This window comes from Malus sylvestris, chromosome 5 (assembly GCF_916048215.2).
Source record: "Malus sylvestris chromosome 5, drMalSylv7.2, whole genome shotgun sequence".
NCBI lineage: Eukaryota > Viridiplantae > Streptophyta > Magnoliopsida > Rosales > Rosaceae > Malus > Malus sylvestris.
The window spans coordinates 14,126,922-14,152,087 of NC_062264.1; the positions used below are offsets into that span (position 1 = coordinate 14,126,922).

Genomic DNA, 25,166 nt, shown 5'->3' on the forward strand with positions numbered 1-25,166 from the left:
GATCAAATTCCTGAACCTGAGCGTGAGGAACATCCCCTTGAAGAAGTGGAAGTTATGGCACAAGACAATCGTACAATCAAGGAGCTTTCGGCTTCGGGATTGGACAATGCCGCACCCCTATGCATTCAATACCCAGCGGCTGCCCAAGGAAAGACCGAGGAATTCGAGTTGAAGTCAAGTTTGCTACACCACATTCCGAAGTACCATGGTTTGTCCATGGAGGATCCTAACAAGCATTTGAAAGAATTCGAGGTGGTGTGTTCAAGCATGACTCCAATCAACGTGGATGGGAGCATATTGAAGATGAAGGCCTTTCCCTTTTCTCTCTTGGAAAAGGCGAAAGATTGGTTGTACGAATTGGCTCCCGGAACTGTCACATCTTGGGAGAGCATGAAACGGGCCTTCTTGGAGAAGTTTTTTCCAACTTCTCGAGTCATCCTCCTACGAAAAAGGATAAGTGGAATTCAACAAGATGAAGGTGAGTCTTTTCCTACGTATTACGAACGTTTTAAATCTCTTGTTGCTTCATGTCCACAGCATCAAATGAAGGAGGAGCTTCTTTTACAATATTTCTACGAGGGACTTCTACCAATCGAACGGCAAATGTTAGATGCCTCAGCAGGAGGAGCATTGGTGGACAAGACCCCTACGGCTGCAAAAATGTTGATTGCTAATCGAGCGTTGAACGCTCAACAATACGAAGGTGTTGGACAAAGGAGCATGCCACAGCAACATCAAGTCAATGGGGTAAGTGCCATAATCGAACTTCAAAATCAAATGGCTAACCTTACTACGTTGCTTTCTCAGGTGGTGGAAGGTCCAAAAATCAAACCCGTAGCTTCTTGTGGCGTATGCTCCATGCAAAACCACAATACGGACAAGTGCCCACAATTGATCGAGAATGGAGGGTGGGAGACACTCAATGCTGTGGGATATGGCAACCAATACCAATCACGTGTTGATCCGTTTTCCAATACTTACAATCTCGGTTGGCGTGATCATTCGAATTTCAACTGGCGAGACCTCCAACAAGGCCAACAACAAAGCGGATTTAGGCAACAACCCCAGGGTTTCTATCAAAAGCCGTTGGCACCATCACAAGCCCAAGCACAACCTGCCCAAAGCAATGCAGGTAATTCAAGTGATAATGATAAGATTTTTCAATTACTTACTACCTTGACGCAGGAAGTCCAAAATCAAGCCAAAGAGAGGCAAATCCAAGACAAGAGGGTGGACAACTTGGAGAAGCAAGTGGGACAAATTGCCGAGTTCATAGGGCAATTTCGTGAGCAAGGAAGGTTGCCTAGCTCAACGGTGGTCAATCCGAAAGGTGGATTCGAATCTGCAAAGGCTATCACGCTAAGAAGTGGGAAAGAAGTAGGAATCGAGCCAAAACCATCCAAATCTGGCCCCAAGGAGGACGAGAAGTTGATAATTGAAGAGGAGGACCAAGCAAAGGCCACGGCAAGGATTGAGCAATCCTTGCCGCAACCACCCAAGCATTCCAATTCGGCCAACACAGGTAAGAAAGGTCCAATTCCATTTAATTCTAATGTTATTCCTCCGGATGTACCCTTCCCTAGCAGATTTTTGCAATCCAAGAACGAAGAGGAGGCAAAAGATGTTCTAGAGACATTTAGGAAAGTTCAAGTCAACATACCCCTTTTGGATGCAATCAAGCAAATCCCGAAGTATGCCAAGTTCTTAAAGAAGCTTTGTACAACAAGGAAACGTTTTCGGGAGAAAGAAGTGGTACATGTAAGTGAGAATGTCTCCGCCATGTTGCAACGCAAACTACCCCCCAAATGCAAAGATCCGGGTAGTTTTACAATTCCTTGTGTCCTTGGTAACACTCGCTTTGATTCCGCTATGTTAGATTTAGGTGCATCTATAAATGTCATGCCATATTCAGTTTATGCATCTATGAATTTAGGCGAGTTGAAAAATGATGGCGTGATTATTCAATTGGCCGATCGATCTAATGCCTATCCAAAGGGAGTTTTGGAAGATGTTTTGGTGCAGGTAGACCACTTGATTTTCCCGGCAGATTTCTACGTGCTCGATATGGAGGATACAGGCCACTCTCCACCACCACCACTGTTGCTTGGCCGACCTTTCATGAAAACGGCTCAAACCAAGATTGACGTGGCCAAAGGAGAAGTCACTATGGCATTTGGTGGTGACATGATTTGTTTTAAAGTTTCTGAATTTATTGAGACTCCTAATGTTGTTCGTTCTTGTTGTGCCATTAATGTAATTGCAAATATAGGGCAGGAATGTTCAACACTCATCAAGACGAAAGTACCTCGAACTACCATCGAGGAAGGAATTGGAGTGAACAACAAGGGGAGCACGGCCCCACCCCTAAAGTCACCAAATCTGGCCGAGTACACTCCTTGTGCATCTGTCCAGAGTGCTACCATTTCTTTGCCGTACAAAGGTAAGCCACCTATTCCAATTTCGATTCCCATTTCAACTAATAGGTTGTTACCTTGTATGGTGCAGGTACCAAATCGAAGACAACGTGGTGGGAGAGTTCGTGTTGATTTCGAGAAGCAAAACATGACAATAAGAAAGGATCATTATCCCATCCCATTCAAGGACCCAAAGATGAAGTATTTCGTAGGTCAGATTGTGGAAACAACCCTCAATGCCGTGGGGTTCCATAAACCTTCGATGAAGCATCGTCCGGCTGGAAGACGTTAAAGCAAGCGCTACTTGGGAGGCAACCCATGCATTCAACAAAGGAGGACATAGAAAGCACTCCTCTTTTTATGCTTGGTTGTGGTTATAACTTATGAATTCACATGTAATCATAAAGAAAAAAAAAATTAGTTTTTGTAACATGCTTGAAGGAAGGAACTCAAACAAACGCTACAACCTTGTGAGACTTGAGCCTAAACGTTTATTTGGAGAGTTAAAATCTGTGCATTGTTGTTTTCTAAAGTCGTTGCATGATCTCATTATTCTTTGCTTGGTTATTACTTAGAAGGCGTTTCATCATTTAGTTCCAAATGCTAGAACTCATGCCAATTTCATTCAAAACATGTTATTGAATTACATAACACATATTCAAGATGAAGTTAGTAGTTACCACCATAGCCAAAAAGCCTTCATTCCATGCAGTCGTTTTTGTAGGTTTTAACCCCGTTGAGCCTTGTTTAGCCTATGTTTTCTTCGTTAACCCACATTATCCTCACCTAGCCTAGATTAGGACCATCCATACCTTCGTTCTTGAAGCATAGTAATGAATGACTCAAAATGAATTCCTTTTGGTCATTGTTGGTAGAACACAAGTGTGGGGGAAGTGAGTTTTGTTGTGGGTGTGCCAAAGTCTTGAATGAGGCACGAAAAAGAAAAGAAAAAGAAAAATTTAGTGGGAAATAAAAAGAAAAAAAAAAAAGAAAGAAAAAGTTGTGAAAAGAATGAAAAGGAGTTGAAAAGATGTGAAAAAGAGTTCTTAAGTGTTGTTTGTTGAAGGAAGGGTCCAAAACAATGAATTCGGCCCTAATTGTTGTTGAATCTTCCCTTTTGTGTTTAAAAGTTAATTTCTGCATGCTAATGGGAATTCTGAGTACGATTTCATTGTTTTGCTTACTATTGCTTAAAGAACGTTTGTTTTCCCTATCCTTTCGTTGTTAGCCAACTCCCCTAGCCCCGTTACAACCCTTGACTTTAATCTTGAGTGTTATGTGTTTCAATTTGTGGAGTTTAAAATTGGTATGAGCATATGGTGTCACTGGTTCTCGCATCTAAGTAGTAGCATTCCATTCATGAGATTATATCTAAACATGCTTATTAACTCCGAAAAGTGCTTTCTTTGTTATACATATATGTGAGCATTTGTTTTCATGTTTACAACAATCTTCTCACATATAACTAGTATAGGGTGTGTAGTCAGAATATCTGAGTGAAAATTGAGTGCATATCTAGTAAGGAATTGAGCACATTCTCTAAGGCATGTTACTACATTCAAAATCATGTTTTAATTGGTTAAATGTGAACTAGTACGTGGTGACTATGATTAAGTATGTGCTTAAGTGTGAAGATGACTAAAATCTGTGGGAGTGATGATTTTTAACATGTCATGTGCATTGGAAATCCCTGAGGCAAATGTTTGAAGGTTTAGATTGTGTTTTTCTTTTGTTTGGTTTCTTTGTTTTGCTCGAGGACTAGCAAAAGCTAAGTGTGGGGGAATTTGATAGGAGCATATTTATGCGACTTAGTTGGCTTGTTCTTAAGCATTTATGTTGTTTTTCTTTAGTTATTTTAGTGTTTAAAGTCATTTTCGTGCAATTTCAGGTTTAGAGACGAAGTATGCAAAGAAGTGCAAAATGGAGCATTTTAGAGCAAAATTGAGCTAGAATGGAGTGTATGCTAATGGAGCACAAGGAATGGACGAGTTTGAAGGTCAAATGAGCTTAAGAAATGAAGAAATGAAAGTGAAGAACAAAGAATTCAGATTTGGAAACCAAAGTTTCTAAAGTTGGAAGTTTCTATTCTTGGAGGTTTCCATTTTCGAGAGTTTCTATTCTTGGTTTTGGGCTTTTAGATGACCTAAACCCTAATTCCTTGTGGACCCTAACCCTAGCCGCACCTTAGGCCTTATTCCCACTAAAAATCTGATTGTTTTAACCTAATTTCTGGTGGATTTGGGCTTCTAGAAACCCTAATCTGATTACCCTAGGGTTTTGGATGCCTATATATACTCATTATAACCCCTAGATCAGATCATCACCTCTCATACATAACCATTCACGCCAGAAATTAAACCTTGATTTCTGCCGCACCTTTCCATCACCAAAGTCCCAAAATTCTGCCCAAAATCATCCCTAGCCGTACCCCCATCAACCCTAAACCTTTCCATGCCATTCCCCATCCATTCTACACCACAAATAACCCCAAAAACCTGTTCTAAAGTCTCTGCCGCAGCAAGGAGGAAGGAGAATTCGTTGGATGCGTTTGCTGCCAAGTTGGAGCGTTCTAGGTGTTTTCTTTCTTTGGATTTTAATTTCTAAATTTATGTATCTTGGCTTTGCGAGTATGAGGAACTAAACCCCCCCTTGGCTAGGGGGGGATTCGAAACCATGTTTATGCTTGCTATATGATTTGATTACTTTGACCACCTCCTTGGTCGAAATCCTCCTCCTATTGGTGCAAAGTTCCTTCAAGAACTTGGCGTACCTCGGGACTTGCTTGATTGCATTCAAAAGGGGGATATTGACTTGAACTTTCCGAAACGTCACCAAAATGTCTTTTTCCGCTTCTTCTTTCTTTGTTTGCTTAAACCTACTAGGAAAAGGGACATTTGCAGGGAAATCATTAGTAGAAACTGAACTTGACACGTTTTTACCTTTATTGGATGAATTGGACGAATTGGGATCACTTGGAACTTGCGGCACATTTGGTTCCACCTTGGCCGTGAGTGGCCTTTGTTCCTCCTCTTCAATTCTCAACTCTTCCTCCTCGTTGGAACGTGGCTTGGATGGGTTGAGGTCAGATCCGACTTGCTTTCCACTTCGCAAATGCATAGCTTTTGCAGATTCAAATCCACCTTTCGGATTGACCACCGTTGAGCTAGGCAACCTTCCTTGCTCACGAAATTGCCCCATGAACTCGGCAATTTGTCCCACTTGCTTCTCCAAGTTGTCCACCCTCTTGTCTTGGATTTGCCTCTCTTTGTTTTGAGTTTGGACTTCCTGCGTCAAAGTAGTAAGTAATTGAAAAATCTTATCATTATCACTTGAATTACCTACATTGCTTTGGCCAGGTTGTGCTTGGACTTGTGGTGGTGCCAACGGCTTTTGATAGAACCCCGGGGGTTGTTGCCTAAATCCGCCTTGTTGTTAGCCTTGTTGGGGGTCTCGCCATTTGAAATTCGGATGATCACGCCAACCGGGATTGTAAGTATTGGAAAACGGATCACTACGTGATTGATATTGGTTGCCATATCCCACGGCATTGAGTGTTTCCCATCCTCCATTCTCGATTAATTGTGGGCACTTGTCCGTAGGGTGTCCTTGCGTGGAGCATACGCCACAAGAAGCTACGGTTTTGACTTTTGGACCTTCCACCACCTGAAAAAGCAACGTAGTAAGGTTAGCCATTTGATTTTGAAGTTCAGTTATGGCACTTACCTCATTGACTTGTTGTTGCCGTGGCATGCTCCTTTGTCCAACACCTTCGTATTGTTGAGCGTTCAATGCTCGATTAGCAATCAACATCTTTGCAGCTGTAGGGGTCTTATCCACCAATGCTCCTCCCGCCGAGGCATCTAGCATTTGACGTTCAATTGGTAGAAGTCCCTCGTAGAAGTATTGTAGAAGTAGTTCCTCCTTCATTTGATGTTGTGGACATGAAGCAACAAGAGATTTAAAACGTTCATAATAAGTAGGAAAGGATTCACCTTCATCTTGTTGAATGCCACTTATCCTTTTACGTAGGAGGATGACTCGAGAAGTTGGGAAAAACTTCTCCAAGAAAGCTCGTTTCATGCTCTCCCATGACGTTGATAGGAGCATATTTATGCGCCTTAGTTAGCTAGTTCTTATGCATTTTCGTTATGTTTTCTTCGTTAAAGTAGTCTTTTAAGCTACTTTCATGTGTTTTCAGGTTTAAAGGACATATTACATGAAATGATGCAATTTGGAGCTTTTGGAGCAAAAAGTGAGCTTGGATTGAAAAGGACATGCTTGGAACACAAGGTTGGGATGAAATGGACGAGTTGAAGGTCAAAGGGAGCTTAAGAAATGAAGAAATGAAAGTGAAGAACAAAGAATTCAGAATTAGAACCCGAAGTTTCTAAAGTTGGAAGTTTCTATTCTTGGAGGTTTCCATTTGTGAGAGTTTCTATTCTTGGCTTTGGGCTTCTAGATGGCCCATCTCTAAACCCTAACCCTAGCCGCACCTTAGGCCTTCTTCCCACTAAAAATCTGATTGTTTTAACCTAATTTCTGATGGATTTGGGCTTCTAGAAACCCTAATCTGATTACCCTAGGGTTTTGGATGCCTATATATACTCATTATAACCCCTAGATCAGACCACCACCTCTCATACACAATCATTCACGCCAGAAATCTGCCCTTGCATTCTGCCGCACCTTCCCATCACCAAAGTCCCAAAATTCTGCCCAAAAATCATCCCTAGCCGTACCCCCATCAACCCTAAACCTTTCCCTACCATTCCCCATCCATTCTACACCCTAAATACCACCCAAAACCTGTTCTAAACTTCTCTGTCGCAGCAAGGAGGAAAGGGAAATCATTGATGATCTTGCTGCCAAGTTGGAGTCTTCTAGGTGTTTTCTTTCTTTGGGTTTTAATTTCTAAATTTATGTATCTTTGCTTTGCGAGTATGAGGAACTAAACCCCTCTTAGTTAGGGGGTGATTCGAAACCATGTACATGCTTGCAATATGATTTGATTACATTCAGTTGTTATTTCATAAGTTGTGGATTCAATTCATTCATCTATTTGATTGATAACTTATTTGTGTATGTTGATTGAGAGTGCACGCTTAGTTTTCATGCATGAATATGATGCTAGATTATGAGGGAGTTTCACCTAATAGTTACAATCTTATAATCACAAGTAGTGAAGGTCGCTTGAAAACGATCGCGTTGAATGAATTCTTGGCATAAGTTTCATGCAATTCATAGTAACGAATGCTTCGTCAATGCTTATGTTTTTCATAGAACTTAATGATTCTTGCTTGTATCTCTATTATGCAATTCATGTAGGGAACTCGTAGGGAATGCTTTGGGTTGTCGTATGCAATCATCCAACTCAATAACTCGTGGAAAAACTGAGGGTTAATTAGTGCAATTCACGGTTAATTTGGGGCGTTGAGTAGCAAAGATGTAAGTAGGGATCGTTCTAAACCGGGGATTAGGAGGGATTGCTAAACACTTGGAAACTGACTTAAAAACTCAAAAACAAAGTTTAAAACACTAAACTAGACTCAAAGAATGCAAAAGTAAAGGTTAAAACACTTAAACAAACCTAAAACTCAAAACAGCAACTAGAAGGCTCAAAACTGCCTAAAAACCACTTTCTGGGCAGTTTTGAGCACCTACACTAATTTGGACGAAATTTGATGAAAACTTGAATCAAAATACTTAGAAACACAAATCAAAACACTTTCTAACTAATCTAAGACTTCAAATTAAAGGGAGATTTGTTTTGGACGAAAATTTAACACAAAACAGAAACTTGAAACTAAACAGATTGTAAAAACGATTTTGGTGAAATAGATGGATAAAAGGCTAGTTAGGAGGTTCTTCTCCACACATGTCACACTTGCAAACAAAACGATTTTCAGTTGTTCTTCCAATAAATTATGAATACTCAACGCCCCAAGTTAACCGTGAATTGCACTAATTAACCCTCAGTTTTTCCAGAATTTATCAAGTTGGATGATTGCATACGACAACTCAAAACATTCCCTACAAGTTCCCTACATGAATTGCATAATAGAGATACAAGCAAGAATCATTACGTTCTATGAAAAACATAAGCATTGACGAAGCATTTGTTACTATGAATTGCATGAAACTTATGCTAAGAATTCATTCAACGCGATCGTTTTCAAGCGATCTTCACTACTTGTGATTATAAGATTGTAACTATTAGGTGAAACTCCCTCATAATCTAGCATCATATTCATGCATGAAAACTAAGCGTGCACTCTCAATCAACATACATAAATAAGTATCAATCAAATAGATGAACGAATTGAATCCACAACTTATGAAATAACAACTGAATGTAATCGAATCAAATTGCAAGCATGTACATGGTTTCGAATTACCCCCCAACTAAGGGGGTTTAGTTCCTCATACTCACAACACAAAGTTTATTGAATTGAAACATTGAAACATAAGAAAGATCACACCTAAAAATTCCAGCAATCTAAATTGCACAGCAGGAACATCTAAAAACCTTCCTCCTCTTCCTTGGTTGCGGCACAGGGGTTTGTGATGGTTTTTGGGGGTTATGGATGGTGTAGAATGGTGGAAAAGTGTGTAGGATAGGTGTATGGGACGGCTAGGGTGGTTTTGGGTCAGAAAATATGGTGAATGATGAAGGATAGGTGCTGTTGAAGATGGGGAATGGTTTCTGGCGTGAAGGATTAATTTCTGGATTATGGAGAGGGTTGTAATTCGGCCAAGGGAGGTAAAACATATATATATAGGCAGCCAAACCCTAAAGAAATCAGATTAGACAAATGGGCTAGGGTTTAGGTGAGGCTAGGGTTAGGAAATCCACCAAAAACTAGGGTTTCTAGAACATTAGGTGCGGCATGGGCTTAGGGTAAGTAATCAGATTTTTTTCATGTGAACAAGGCCTAGGTGTGGCTGATTAAGTGGGCTAGGGTTAGGGTTAGGTGCGGCATAGGTCCAAGAGGCAAAGATGGGTCATCCAAAAGCCCAAAGCCGAGAATAGAAACTCTCGAAATTGGAAACCTCCAAAAATAGAAACTTCCAACTTTAGAAACTTTGGTTGCCAATTCCGATTTAGGAAAGATCAACCCAAAATGGAAACTTTTAGGCTTAGCTTTCCTACTTCAAGTAGGAAACCTCAAATCTCGAACTCTTCAATTTCAACCCAACCTTGTGTTCCAAGCATGTCCTTTTCATTCCAAGCTCACTTTTTGCTCTAAAAGCTCCAAATTGCATCATTTCATGTAATATGTCCTTTAAACCTGAAAACACATGAAAGTAGCTTAAAAGACTACTTTAACGAAGAAAACATAACAAAGATGCATAAGAACTAGCTAACTAAGGCGCATAAATATGCTCCTATCAAATTCCCCCACACTTAGCTTTTGTTAGTCCTCGAGCAAAACAAACAAAAGAAAGAAAACGAAACGAAACAAACTAACCAAAACAAACCTAAACCTTCCAACGTTTGCCTCAGGGATTTCCAATGCACATGACATGTTAAAGATTGCTATCCCCATAGATTTGAGTCATCTTTACACAAGCACATACTTAATTAAAGCCATCACTTACTAGTTCACAAGTAATCAATTAAAACAATGCTTTTGAATGTAGTAACATGCCTTAGAGACTTCCCTCAATTCCTTACAAGATACACTCTATTTTCACTCAGATTTTCTAACTCCACACCCTACACTAGTCATATGTGAGAAGATTGATGTAGATATGAAAACGAATGCTCACATATATGTTTCACAAAGAACGCAATTTCTAGAGTTAAGAAGCATGTTTAGATATGATCTCATGAATGGAATGCTACTACTTAGATGCGAGAACCAGTGACACCATATGCTCATACCAAATTCAAACTCCACAAATTGAAACACATAACACTCAAGGTAGAAGTTAAGGGTTGTAATGGGGCTTAGGTTGTTGGTTAACAAGGAAAGGATGGGGAAAACAAACGTTCTTCAAGCAATAGTAAGCAAAGCAATGAAATTGAGACTTAGAATTCACTTAGATTGCAGAAATTAACTTTAAAACACAAGGGGAAGACTTAAACAACTCCTTAGGGCCGAATTCATTGTTTTGGACCCTTACTTCAACAAACAATACTTTGGAACTCTTTTTCTTTTTTTTTTTTTTCAAACTGTTTTTTTTTTCATACTTTTCACACTTTTTTCTTCATTTTTTCTTTTTCCACGAATTTTTTTTTTCTTTTCTTTGCCGTGCCTATGGCACACAATTCCTCATGAAAAATACTTCCCCCACACTTGGTTTCTGCCAACATAGATCAAAAGGAATTCAATTCGAATCATGCTTTACTATGCTTTAAGAACAAGGGTATGGATGATCCTAAACTAGGCTAGGTGAGGATAATGTGGGTTAACAACAACATAGGCTAAACAAGGCTCAACGGGGTTAAAACCTACAAAACATAATGACATAGGGGATTCATGGCTTTTTGGCTAAGGTGGTGGTCACTACACAACTTCATCTTGAATATGTGTTATGCAAATCAATAACATGCTTTGAATGAAATGGGCATGAGTTCTAGCATTTGGAACTAAATGATGAAACGCCTTCTAAGTAGCAACCAAGCAAGGAATAATGAGATCATGCAACGACTTAGAAAACAAAGAATGCACAGATTTTAACTCTCCAAATAAGCGTTTAGGCTCAAGTCTCACAAGGTTGTAGCGTTAGTTTGAGTTCCTTCCTTCAAGCATGTTACAAAAACTGATTTTTTTCTTTTATGATTGCATGTGAATTCATAAGTTATAACCACAACTAAGCATAACAAAGAGTAAATCAAACTTTCATCCATGTGAATCACTCTCTTTAACAGCCATGTAATTACAAACCGAATCCTCATCATTGTGTTGGAAGGTACCCTAAGACACAAACAAACACACAAAAACAACTCTTTTTGGGTTTTTAAAACAAATTTTTCAAATTTTTATGTAATTTTCGGATTTTTACTTCAAAACACACTAAAACACATCAAAACTGCTCAAAAACACTTAAAAACAGCAAGGAACAAGTCTTCAAGTTTAGGGTGATAAAATCCCACGAATTTGCATCTAAAACACTTAGTTACCCCCCCACACTTAAATCAAACATTGTCCTCAATGTTTCAAGCATGAAATCACACTAAACAAAAAGAAACACACAAACAGCAACTAAAACAACTAAATAGGCAGATTCAAAATAAATAACAAAGGGAAGAGTTTAGGAACGCAAATCTGGAATTGGGGTCATTCCTTGGTCTTCCTCTGTTGAATTGCATGGGTTGCCTCCCAAGTAGCGCTTTCTTTTACGTCTTGCAGCCGGACAATGCTCCTTTGAAGGTTATTGAACCCCACGGCATGGAGGGGTGTTTCCTCTACACCTTGTCCTTCGAACCACTTCATGCATTGGGTCCTTGAATGGAATGGGATAATGATCCTTTCGTAGTGTCGTGTTGTGCTTCTCTAAATCAACACGAACTCTCCCACCATATTGACTTTGATTAGGTACCTGCACCGTACTAGGTAACAACCGATTAATTGAAATGGGAATTGAAATTGGATCAGGTGGCTTACCTAGGTGCGGCATAGGAGTGGGAGTACAATGGACAGATGCACAAAGGTTGCACTCGGCCAAATTTGGTGATTTCAAGGTTGAGGCCGTGCATTCTTTGTTGCTCACTCCAATTCCCTCCTCGATGGTAGTTCGAGGTGCATTCTTCTTGACTAGTGTTGAACATTCCTGCCCTATATTTTCAATTACATTAATGGCACAACAAGAACGAACATCATTAGTATTCTCAATTGATTCAGGAATCTTAAAGTTAATCATATCACCACCAAAGGCCATAGTTACGGCTCCCTTGGCCACATCAATCTTGGTTTGAGCCGTTTTCATGAATGGTCGTCCAAGCAAGAGTGGTGATGGTGGAGAGTGGGTTGAGTCCTCCATATCAAGCACATAGAAATCTGCAGGAAAAATCAAATGGTCTACCTGCACCAAAACATCTTCCAACACTCCCTTGGGATATGCATTAGATCGATCGGCTAATTGAATTATAACGCCATCATTTTTAAGTTTTCCTAGATTCATAGATGCATAAACAGAATATGGCATGACATTAATTGATGCACCTAGATCTAGCATAGCATGTTCAAATCTTGTATTACCAATTACACAAGGGATTGTGAAACTACCTGGATCTTTGCATTTAGGTGGTAGCTTCCTTTGCAACATTGCAGAGACATTCTCGCTTACATGTACCACCTCCTTCTCCCTAATCCGCTTCCTCGTTGTACAAAGCTTCTTCAAGAACTTGGCATACTTCGGGATTTGCTTGATTGCATCCAAAAGAGGTATGTTAACTTGAACTTTCCTAAATGTCTCTAGAACATCTTTTTCCTCCTCTTCATTCTTGGATTGCAAAAATCTGCTAGGAAAGGGCACATTGGGTGGAATAATGTTAGAATTAACTGAACTTGGACCTTTCTTACCTAGGGTGGACGGATTGGAGGACTTAGGATCAATGGTTGCTTGCGGCAAAGGTTGCTCCACCTTTGCCGTGGGTTGCTTTGGGTTCTCCTCTCCAGATTTCAACGTTTCATCTTCTTTGGGACCTGATTTTGGTGGTGTAGGACCTGCCCCAACTTCTTTTCCACTCCTTAGCATGATTGCATTTGCGGTTTCAAAGCCTCCCTTTGGATTTGGAATGGTGGAACTAGGGAGTTGTCCGGGATCTCGAAACTTACCTACAAACTCGGCAATCTGCCCAATTTGTTTCTCAAGTTGATCCACCCTTCTGTCTTGGTTTTGCATAGCTTTAGCTTGATCTTCCTGCCCATTAGACAACTTAGTTAGTATCTTAAGAAGTGCATCATTGTCAAGAGACGTACCTGAGGCACTTGGGCCGGATTGGGCTTGATTTTGGGGTGGGCCGTAAGTTTTGGGAAAGAACCCCGGGGGTTGTTGCCTAAAGCCTCCTTGGTTTTGAGGTTGTTGGGGCTCCCTCCACTTGAAATTTGGGTGATCTCTCCAACCGGGATTATATGTGTTTGAATATGGATCGTTCCTTGGTTGGTTTTGCCCTTGAAACCCAATTGCATGGGCGCTTTCCCATCCACCATTTTCAATCAACTGTGGACATTTTTCAGAGACATGTCCTTGGATGGAACATACGCCACATACAATTGGTCCTTGCATCTTCATGCCCTCGGCCATCTGAGACACAAGAGAAGTAAGATTAGCCAATTGTGAATGAAGATCAGAAGTTGAACTTACCTCATGTACTTGGTGCCGTGGGGGTCCTCTTTGGCCTACACCCTCGTACTGTTGAGCGTTCAACGCTCTATTAGCAATCAAGACCTTGGCAGCCATGGGTGTTTTGTCCACCAATGCTCCCCCCGCCGAAGCATCAAGCATTTGACGTTCTAGAGGTAGGAGACCCTCGTAGAAGTATTGCAAAAGCAACTCCTCCTTCATCTGATGCTGTGGACAAGAAGCAACAAGTGATTTAAATCGTTCATAATATGTAGGAAAAGACTCACCTTCCTCTTGCTGAATTCCGCTTATCTTTTTGCGTAGGAGGATGATGCGAGAAGTTGGAAAGAACTTCTCCAAGAACGCTCTTTTCATACTCTCCCAAGAAGTGACAGTGCCGGGAGCTAACTCGTATAACCAATCCTTGGCTTTATCCATCAAAGAGAATGGAAAAGCCTTCATCTTCAAGATATTTCCGTCAACATTGACGGGAGTCATACTAGAGCAAACTACTTCAAATTCTTTCAAATGTTTGTTAGGATCTTCCATGGACAAGCCATGGTATTTAGGAATATGATGAAGCAAACTTGACTTTAATTCAAACTCATCCGTCTTACCTTGGGCAGCCATGGGGTATTGAATGCACAAGGGTGCGGCATTATCCAAACCTGAGGCGGAAAGCTCCTTGAGTGTACGATTGTCCATGGCCATGCCTTGGACTTCTTCAAATATCCCTGCCGTGGCTTCCTCCTCCTCTTCTTGTACGTTTTCTTCAAGGTCAGATTCGGAATTGGGTGGATGGTGTTCTTGCTGGTTTCTAGCTCTTCTTAACTTCCTCTCAAAATCGTCGTCAAAATCCAAGACGTTTGCACGAATCGGTTGAGAGCTTCTAGTCATACATTAGTACCTAAGAAACAAGAAACAAAATTAGGTCAGAAACTTAAACAAAGTCAGAAACAAAGTGAAATAAAAGAAACAAAAACAATCCAAGGGATTAGCAAAATTGCTAATCCCCGGCAACGGCGCCAAAAATTTGATGCGAAATAGATAAGCACACAAATTAAACCCTCTTTTTGTCAAATTGTAGCAAAGATGTAAGTAGGGATCGTTCTAAACCGGGGATTAGGAGGGATTGCTAAACACTTGGAAACTGACTTAAAAACTCAAAAACAAAGTTTAAAACACTAAACTAGACTCAAAGAATGCAAAAGTAAAGGTTAAAAGACTTAAACAAACCTAAAACTCAAAACAGCAACTAGAAGGCTCAAAACTGCCTAAAAACCACTTTCTGGGCAGTTTTGAGCACCTACACTAATTTGGACGAAATTTGATGAAAACTTGAATCAAAATACTTAGAAACACAAATCAAAATACTTTCTAACTAATCTAAGACTTCAAATGAGAGGGGGATTTGTTTTGGACGAAAATTTAACACAAAACAGAAACTTTAATTAGCACAGATTGTAAAAACGATTTTGGTGAAATAGATGGATAAAAGGCTAGTTAGGAGGTTCTTCTCCACACATGTCACACTTGCAAACAAAACGATTTTCAGTTGTTCTTCCAATAAATTATAAATACTCAACGCCCCAGATTAACCGTGAATTGCACTAATTAACCCTCAGTTTTTCCACAAGTTATTAAGTTGGATGATTGCATACGACAACCCAAAACATTCCCTACAAGTTCCCTACATGAATTGCATAATAGAGATACAAGCAAGAATCATTACGTTCTATGAAAAACATAAGCATTGACGAAGCATTTGTTACTATGAATTGCATGAAACTTATGCTAAGAATTCATTCAACGCGATCGTTTTCAAGCGATCTTCACTACTTGTGATTATAAGATTGTAACTATTAGGTGAAACTCCCTCATAATCTAGCATCATATTCATGCATGAAAACTAAGCGTGCACTCTCAATCAACATACATAAATAAGTATCAATCAAATAGATGAACGAATTGAATCCACAACTTATGAAATAACAACTGAATGTAATCGAATCAAATTGCAAGCATGTACATGGTTTCGAATTACCCCCCAACTAAGGGGGTTTAGTTCCTCATACTCACAACACAAAGTTTATTGAATTGAAACATTGAAACATAAGAAAGATCACACCTAAAAATTCCAGCAATCTAAATTGCACAGCAGGAACATCTAAAAACCTTCCTCCTCTTCCTTGGTTGCGGCACAGGGGTTTGTGATGGTTTTTGGGGGTTATGGATGGTGTAGAATGGTGGAAAAGTGTGTAGGATAGGTGTATGGGACGGCTAGGGTGGTTTTGGGTCAGAAAATATGGTGAATGATGAAGGATAGGTGCTGTTGAAGATGGGGAATGGTTTCTGGCGTGAAGGATTAATTTCTGGATTATGGAGAGGGTTGTAATTCGGCCAAGGGAGGTAAAACATATATATATAGGCAGCCAAACCCTAAAGAAATCAGATTAGACAAATGGGCTAGGGTTTAGGTGAGGCTAGGGTTAGGAAATCCACCAAAAACTAGGGTTTCTAGAACATTAGGTGCGGCATGGGCTTAGGGTAAGTAATCAGATTTTTTTCATGTGAACAAGGCCTAGGTGTGGCTGATTAAGTGGGCTAGGGTTAGGGTTAGGTGCGGCATAGGTCCAAGAGGCAAAGATGGGTCATCCAAAAGCCCAAAGCCGAGAATAGAAACTCTCGAAATTGGAAACCTCCAAAAATAGAAACTTCCAACTTTAGAAACTTTGGTTGCCAATTCCGATTTAGGAAAGATCAACCCAAAATGGAAACTTTTAGGCTTAGCTTTCCTACTTCAAGTAGGAAACCTCAAATCTCGAACTCTTCAATTTCAACCCAACCTTGTGTTCCAAGCATGTCCTTTTCATTCCAAGCTCACTTTTTGCTCTAAAAGCTCCAAATTGCATCATTTCATGTAATATGTCCTTTAAACCTGAAAACACATGAAAGTAGCTTAAAAGACTACTTTAACGAAGAAAACATAACAAAGATGCATAAGAACTAGCTAACTAAGGCGCATAAATATGCTCCTATCAATGCAATCATCCAACTCAATAACTCGTGGAAAAACTGAGGGTTAATTAGTGCAATTCACGGTTAATTTGGGGCGTTGAGTAGCAAAGATGTAAGTAGGGATCGTTCTAAACCGGGGATTAGGAGGGATTGCTAAACACTTGGAAACTGACTTAAAAACTCAAAAACAAAGTTTAAAACACTAAACTAGACTCAAAGAATGCAAAAGTAAAGGTTAAAACACTTAAACAAACCTAAAACTCAAAACAGCAACTAGAAGGCTCAAAACTGCCTAAAAACCACTTTCTGGGCAGTTTTGAGCACCTACACTAATTTGGACGAAATTTGATGAAAACTTGAATCAAAATACTTAGAAACACAAATCAAAACACTTTCTAACTAATCTAAGACTTCAAATTAAAGGGAGATTTGTTTTGGACGAAAATTTAACACAAAACAGAAACTTGAAACTAAACAGATTGTAAAAACGATTTTGGTGAAATAGATGGATAAAAGGCTAGTTAGGAGGTTCTTCTCCACACATGTCACACTTGCAAACAAAACGATTTTCAGTTGTTCTTCCAATAAATTATGAATACTCAACGCCCCAAGTTAACCGTGAATTGCACTAATTAACCCTCAGTTTTTCCAGAATTTATTAAGTTGGATGATTGCATACGACAACTCAAAACATTCCCTACAAGTTCCCTACATGAATTGCATAATAGAGATACAAGCAAGAATCATTACGTTCTATGAAAAACATAAGCATTGACGAAGCATTTGTTACTATGAATTGCATGAAACTTATGCTAAGAATTCATTCAACGCGATCGTTTCAAGCGATCTTCACTACTTGTGATTATAAGATTGTAACTATTAGGTGAAACTCCCTCATAATCTAGCATCATATTCATGCATGAAAACTAAGCGTGCACTCTCAATCAACATACACAAATAAGTTATCAATCAAATAGATGAACGAATTGAATCCACAACTTATGAACTAACAACTGAATGTAATCGAATCAAATTGCAAGCATGTACATGGTTTCGAATCACCCCCCAACTAAGGGGGTTTAGTTCCTCATACTCACAACACAAAGTTTATTGAATTGAAACATCGAAGACATAAGAAAGATTACACCTAAAATGCCAAGGAAGTCCACTTTGAAATCTGCACAGAAAGCTCCTCTTTCTTCTTCTCCTTGCTGCGGCAGTGAGGGTTAGGGGGTTTTTGGATGGTTTTGGATGACTTTGGATGAGGGAGAATGGTGGAAAACTATCTAGGATAGGTGTAGGGCACGGCTAGGAGGGTTTGGGGTCAGAGAATATGGATTTGGGTGTAGGTTGGGCTCGGCAAAGGTGAGGGACAGGTTCTGGCGTGAATGGAGTTTCTGGATGTGTTTTTGGTTTTTTAGAAGGGAGTTAGGATGGTAGGGTGGTGCGGCAAGGTGTGGGAAAGAGTTATGGAGGTGTGGAATGGTGTCTAAAGGTGGAGGATGGTGGCTGGAATGGATGAATGGCTGCGGCAAGGAAGGAATTTGGGTGATGGTGGCTGCGGCAAGGTGGGGAAAGGGATATGGTTTTCTGATTTTTATGGAGAGGGAAGAAGATGTGCGGCTAGGTGTAAAATACATATATATAGACACCTAAAACCCTAAATAAATCAGATTGGGCTAGGGTTAGGTGCGGCTACTTAAGTGGACTAGGGTTTAGGGTTTGGAAAATAGGGCTTCTAGGTGGAAAGGTGCGGCTTGGGTTTAGGAGGAATGGGCTAGGGTTTAACATGGCAGATTTTAGATGATTAGGCCCTAGGGTTCGGCATGGGTTGAAGGTCCACAAGGAAATTTGGGTTTAGGCCATCTAAAAGCCCAACGCCAAGAATAGAAACTCTCGAAAATGGAAACCTCCAAGAATAGAAACTTCCAACTTTTAGAAACTTTGGTTGCCAATTCCGATTTAGGAAAGATCGACCCAAAATGGAAACTTTTAGGCTTAGCTTTCCTACTTTAAGTAGGAAACCTCAAATCTTCAATTCTTCCATTCCATCCCAACCTTGCGTTCCAAGCATGTCCTTTTCAATTCAAGCTCACTTTTTGCTCCAAAAGCTCCCAATTGCATCATTTCATGTAATACGTCCGCTAAACCTGAAAACACAAGAAAGTAGCTTAAAAGACTACTTTAACAAAGAAAACATAACAAAAGTGCATAAGAACTAGCTAACTAAGGCGCATAAATATGCTCCTATCATTGAGTATTCATAATTTATTGGAAGAACAACTGAAAATCGTTTTGTTTGCAAGTGTGACACCTGTGGAGAAGAACCTCCTAACTAGCCTTTTATCCATCCTTTTCATCCAAAAACGTTTTACAATCTGTTTTGTTTTAAAGTTTCTGTTTTGTTTTCAATTTTCGTCCAAAACAAGTCCCCCTTTATTTTGAAGTCTTAGATTAGTTAGAATATGTTTTGATTTGTGTTTCTAAGTGTTTTGATTCAAGTCTTCACCCAATTTCGTCCAAGTTCTTGTTAGGTTCTCAAAACTGCCCAGAAAGTGGTTTTTAGGCAGTTTTGAGTCATTAGGTTGCTGTTTTGAGTTTTAGGTTTGTTTAAGTGTTTTAACCTTTAGTTTTGCATTCTTTGAGTCTAGTTTAGTGGTTTAAACTTTGTTTTTGAGTTTTTAAGTCAATTTCCAAGTGTTTAGCAATCCCTCCTAATCCCCTGTCTAGAACGATCCCTACTTACATCTCTACTACAATTTGACAAAAGAGGGTTTAATTTGTGTGCTTAATATATTTCGCATCAGACGTGACAGTTCCGGGAGCCAATTCGTACAACCACTCTTTCGCCTTCTCTGGGAGAGAAAAGGGAAAGGCCTTCATCTTCAAGATGCTCTCATCCACGTTCACCGGAGTCATGCTTGAGCAAACGACTTCAAACTCCTTCAAGTGCATGTTCGGATCTTCCATGGACAGCCCATGGTACTTCGGAATGTGATGTAACAAGCTTGACTTCAATTCGAACTCGGCAGTTTTGTCCGGAGCCGCCCTAGGGTATTGGATACATAGAGGTGCGGCATTATCCAATCCTGAAGCGGAAAGCTCCTTGATCATTCGGTTGTCCGCTGCCATGTCTTCCACTTCCTCTTCAAATTGAGAAACGGACTCGGAACTTGCACTTGATTCACTAGGTTCCGGGTTCTTCCTCTTTCGTCTCAACTCATGCTCAAAATCGTCGTCAAAGTCTAAAATATGTTCGTGAACCGGATTAGAACTCCGAGTCATAAACAAGTACCGAAAACAAGAAACAAAACAACATAAGAATCTGATCTAATAAGAAAAAACGAAAATAACAATCCAAGGGATTAGCAAAGTTGCTAATCCCCGGCAACGGCGCCAAAATTTGATGTGAAAATTAACTAGCACTCAAATTAAACCCTCTTTTTATCAATTGTAGCAATGTATGTAAGTAGGGATCGTTCTAGACCGGGGATTAGGAGGGATTGCAAAATCACTTGGAATTGACTCAAATACGTAAAAACAAGTTTAAAATACTAAACTAGACTCAAAGAATGCGAAACTAAACTATAAAACACCAAAACAAACCAAAAGACTCAAAACACTCAAATCTGCCTTAAAAACACAATCTGGGCAGTTTTGGACACTAAGCACCAAATTGGACGAATTTGGGTTTTAACTTGAATCAAAACACTTAAAAACACAAAGTAAAACACTTACTAACTAATTTGACACTTTAAAACAAAGGGGGAATTGGTTTTTTAAACCAAATTTTTCAAATTTTTATGTAATTTTCGGATTTTTACTTCAAAACACACTAAAACACATCAAAACTGCTCAAAAACACTTAAAAACAGCAAGGAACAAGTCTTCAAGTTTAGGGTGATAAAATCCCACGAATTTGTATCTAAAACACTTAGTTACCCCCCCACACTTAAATCAAACATTGTCCTCAATGTTTCAAGCATAAAACCACACTAAACAAAAAGAAACATAAAACAGCAAGTAAAACAACTAAATAGGCAGATTCCAAATAGACAACAAAGAGAAGGGTTTAGGAACGCAAATCTGGAATTGAAGTAATTTCTTGGTCTTCCTTTGTTGAATTGCATGGGTTGCCTCCCAAGTAGCGCTTTCTTTTACGTCGTACAGCCGGACGAAAAGCCCTTTTATTCTCCATTTGTGCCCACGGCACCCAAAGAAATATCCTCCACGGTTTGTTCAACAAAGTTCTCATAATATGGCTTCAAACGGTGTCCGTTCACTTGGAATTCATGACCTGTTTTGAGACTTTGAATCTTAATGGACAGCAATTGTTCATCGGGGAATGTCTCCAAAATTGGCACCAACTCCTCATTATGCACCATTCGGCTTAGGTGGTCCGCCACCACGTTCTCACTTCCCTTCTTGTCCCGAATCTCTATGTCGAACTCTTGAAGTAACAATATCCATCGAATTAGCCGTGGTTTGGCCTCCTTTTTGGTGAGCAAGTACTTCAGAGCTGCATGATCAGTGAAAACAATTACTTTAGTTCCAATTAAATATGATCGAAATTTATCTAAAGCAAAGACAACGGCAAGAAGTTCTTTTTCCGTAGTGGAGTAGTTCAATTGTGCATCGTTCAACGTCCGTGAGGCGTAGTAAATGACATGCGGCCTCTTGTCCTTTCTTTGTCCTAAAACAGCTCCTAAAGCATAGTCGGACGCATCACACATGAGCTCGAAAGGTAGACTCCACTCCGGTGGAACAATGATGGGTGCCGTGGTCAACAACTCCTTGAGTTGGTTGAATGATGCCGTGCACTCCTTGGTGAATTCAAACGCCACTTCTTTTTGTAGGAGTCGGCAAAGAGGTTGTGCTATCTTCGAGAAATCTTTGATAAACCTACGATAAAATCCTGCATGGCCAAGAAACGAACGAACCTCTCTAACCGAAGTCGGAGAGGGTAAGTGACGTACAAGATCTATTTTCGCCTTATCAACCTCAATACCCTTTTCAGAGATTATATGACCTAAAACGATACCTTGTTTAACCATAAAATGACACTTTTCCCAATTAAGTACAAGGTTCGTTTCAACACAACGTTTTAGGATCACACTTAGATTATGCAAGCAACTATCAAACGAATCACCAAATACGCTAAAATCATCCATAAACACTTCAATTATCTTTTCTACATGATCAGAAAATATGCTCATCATACATCTTTGAAATGTAGCCGGTGCATTACATAAACCAAAAGGCATGCGACGATATGCAAAGGTACCAAACGGGCATGTAAAAGTGGTTTTTTCTTGGTCCTCGGGTGAAATGACAATTTGATTATAACCAGAATAACCATCAAGAAAACAATAAAAAGCATAACCCGCTAACCTCTCAAGCATTTGGTCAATGAACGGCAATGGGAAGTGGTCCTTCCTCGTGGTGGTGTTTAGCTTCCTATAGTCAATGCACACCCTCCAACCGGTTTGAATACGTTGAGGGACAAGCTCATTCTCAGCATTAGCTACCACCGTCACTCCTGATTTCTTCGGTACGCATTGAACCGGCGAAACCCACCTACTATCCGATATTGGATAGATAATCCCACAATCTAGAAGCTTTATGATCTCCTTTTTCACTACTTCCATCATCGGAGGGTTGAGACGGCGTTGAGCCTCTCTAGTTGGTTTGGCCCCCTCCTCAAGAAATATGTGATGCATACAAGTCGTAGGGCTTATACCTTTGATGTCGGCCAATGTCCAACCTAGAGCAGATTTGAACTCCTTCAAAACGCGAAGCAACTTCTCCTCCTCTTGTGCCGTGAGGGAAGAGGAAATGATGGCAGGTAATGTTTCCTTTTCTCCCAAGAAAATGTACTTCAGATGGCTTGGTAAAGGCTTGAGTTCAAGGATAGGTGCCTGAATTATAGATGGAAGCAATTTGTTAGTCGAAATGGGAATGGACTCACGGTTAGTATACTTACCATCAAGCTTAGGTAAGGACTCAAGGGCAGCCACAACTTCAAGTAATTCCTCACTAGGGGGCACGGCATGGGATGAACCTTGTATGCCGTGAGCATGCATGCAATCAGCCCCCTTTGTTTTGAGTTCCATGCCTCGTGTAATGACTTTTTCAAGCGCATCGTCATTTAAATCGTCGAGATATCCCTGCGCCAAAGAGTCAATTATATCAATAGAAAAGCATGAATGGTCCTCACTAGGGTATTTAATGGAATCAGAAAGATTAAAATTAACAACTTCCCCATCGAATTCCATAGACAAAGTTCCACTATACACGTCAATCTTCGTCCGGGCCGTCTTCATGAATGGCCTTCCAAGTAGAATGGGCAGTGAAGGAGCATGGTCCGATTCATCCATTTCGAGGACATAGAAATCCGCTGGGAAAACTAAATGATTAACCTGCACAAGCACATCTTCCAAAACTCCCTTTGGATAGGCGTTAGATCTATCGGCCAATTGTATTATTACCCCATCATTTTTCAATGCTCCTAAGTTCATAGATGCATAAATGGAATATGGCATAACATTTATAGAAGCACCTAAGTCAAGCATGGCAGACTCAAATCTAGTATTCCCAATAACACAAGGAATGGTAAAGCTACCTGGATCTTTACATTTGGGAGGTAATTTGCGTTGCAAGATGGCGGACACATTGTCACCTACCTTGACCACTTCCTTGGTCGCCATCCTCTTCCTCGTGGTACACAACTCCTTCAAGAACTTAGCATACCTCGGAACTTGCTTGATTGCATCTAACAAAGGTATGTTAACTTGAACTTTCCTAAAGGTTTCAAGGATATCCTTTTCGGCCTCTTCTTTCTTCGTTTGCATGAACCTACTAGGAAAAGGCACATTTGAAGGGAAAACATTAGTATGAACTGAATTGGACACATTCTTACCTTTGTGGGACGAATTGAGCAGATTTGGGACATTAGGGACTTGCGGCAAAGGTGGAACCACCTTTGCCGTGGGCTGCTTTGATGCCTCCTCTTCCAATTCCAAAAGTTCATCCTCATTATGACCTGTTTTTGGTGTAGAACCTGCCCCAATTTCCTTACCACTTCTTAGGGTGATAGCTTTGGCACTTTCGAAACCTCCCTTCGGATTTGGAATGGTGGAACTAGGGAGTTGTCCGGGATCTCGAAACTTACCTACAAACTCGGCAATCTGCCCAATTTGTTTCGAAAGTTGATCCACCCTTTTATGTTGATTTTGCATAGCCTTAGCTTGATCTTCCTGCCCATTAGACAACTTAGTTAGTATCTTAAGAAGTGCATCATTGTCAAGAGACGTACCTGAGGCACTTGGGCCGGATGGGGCTTGATTTTGGGGTGGGCCGTAGGTTTTGGGAAAGAACCCCGGGGTTGTTGCCTAAAGCCTCCTTGGTTTTGAGGTTGTTGGGGATCCCTCCACTTGAAATTTGGGTGGTCTCGCCACCCCGGATTATATGTGTTGGAGTATGGATCGTGTCTTGACTGATTTTGGCTTTGAAACCCAATGGCATTCGCACTCTCCCATCCGCCATTCTCGATGAGTTGAGGACACTTTTCGGAGACATGTCCTTGGATAGAACATACGCCACATATCACAGGTCCTTGCATCTTCATTCCCTCGGCCATCTGCGAAACAATAGAAGTAAGATTAGCCAATTGTGAATGAAGATCGGAAGTTGCACTTACCTCATGTACTTGGTGCCGTGGGGGTCCTCTTTGGCCTACACCCTCGTACTGTTGAGCGTTCAACGCTCTATTAGCAATCAAGACCTTGGCAGCCATGGGTGTCTTGTCCACCAATGCTCCCCCCGCCGAAGCATCAAGCATTTGACGTTCTAGAGGTAGGAGACCCTCGTAGAAGTATTGCAACAGTAACTCCTCCTTCATCTGATGCTGTGGACAAGAAGCAACAAGTGATTTAAATCGTTCATAATATGTAGGAAAAGACTCACCTTCTTCTTGCTGAATTCCGCTTATCTTTTTGCGGAGGAGGATGATGCGAGAAGTTGGAAAGAACTTCTCCAAGAACGCTCTCTTCATACTTTCCCACGATGTGACAGTTCCGGGAGCTAACTCATATAACCAATCCTTGGCTTTATCCATCAAAGAGAATGGAAAAGCCTTCATCTTCAAGATATTTCCGTCAACATTGACGGGAGTCATACTAGAGCAAACTACTTCAAATTCTTTCAAATGTTTGTTAGGATCTTCCATGGACAAGCCATGGTATTTAGGAATATGATGAAGTAAACTTGACTTTAATTCAAACTCATCTGTCTTACCTTGGGCAGCCATGGGGTATTGAATGCACAAGGGTGCGGCATTATCCAAACCCGAGGCGGAAAGCTCCTTGAGTGTACGATTGTCCATGGCCATGCCTTGGACTTCTTCAAATATCCCTGCCGTGGCTTCCTCCTCCTCTTCTTGTA

At 40.4% G+C, this 25,166-nt stretch overlaps 1 protein-coding gene across 1 annotated transcript; it reads right to left on the minus strand.

The window, feature by feature from the left end:
- Positions 1 to 1,076: 1,076 nt before the first annotated feature.
- On the minus strand, positions 1,077 to 24,996 carry LOC126622570 (uncharacterized; the record flags this gene model as incomplete). Its single annotated transcript, XM_050291353.1, has 3 exons — positions 1,077 to 1,114; positions 22,786 to 23,590; positions 24,505 to 24,996. Coding segments are annotated over 3 exons (1,335 nt in total), but the record flags the coding sequence as incomplete, so codon positions are not given.
- Positions 24,997 to 25,166: the final 170 nt, after the last annotated feature.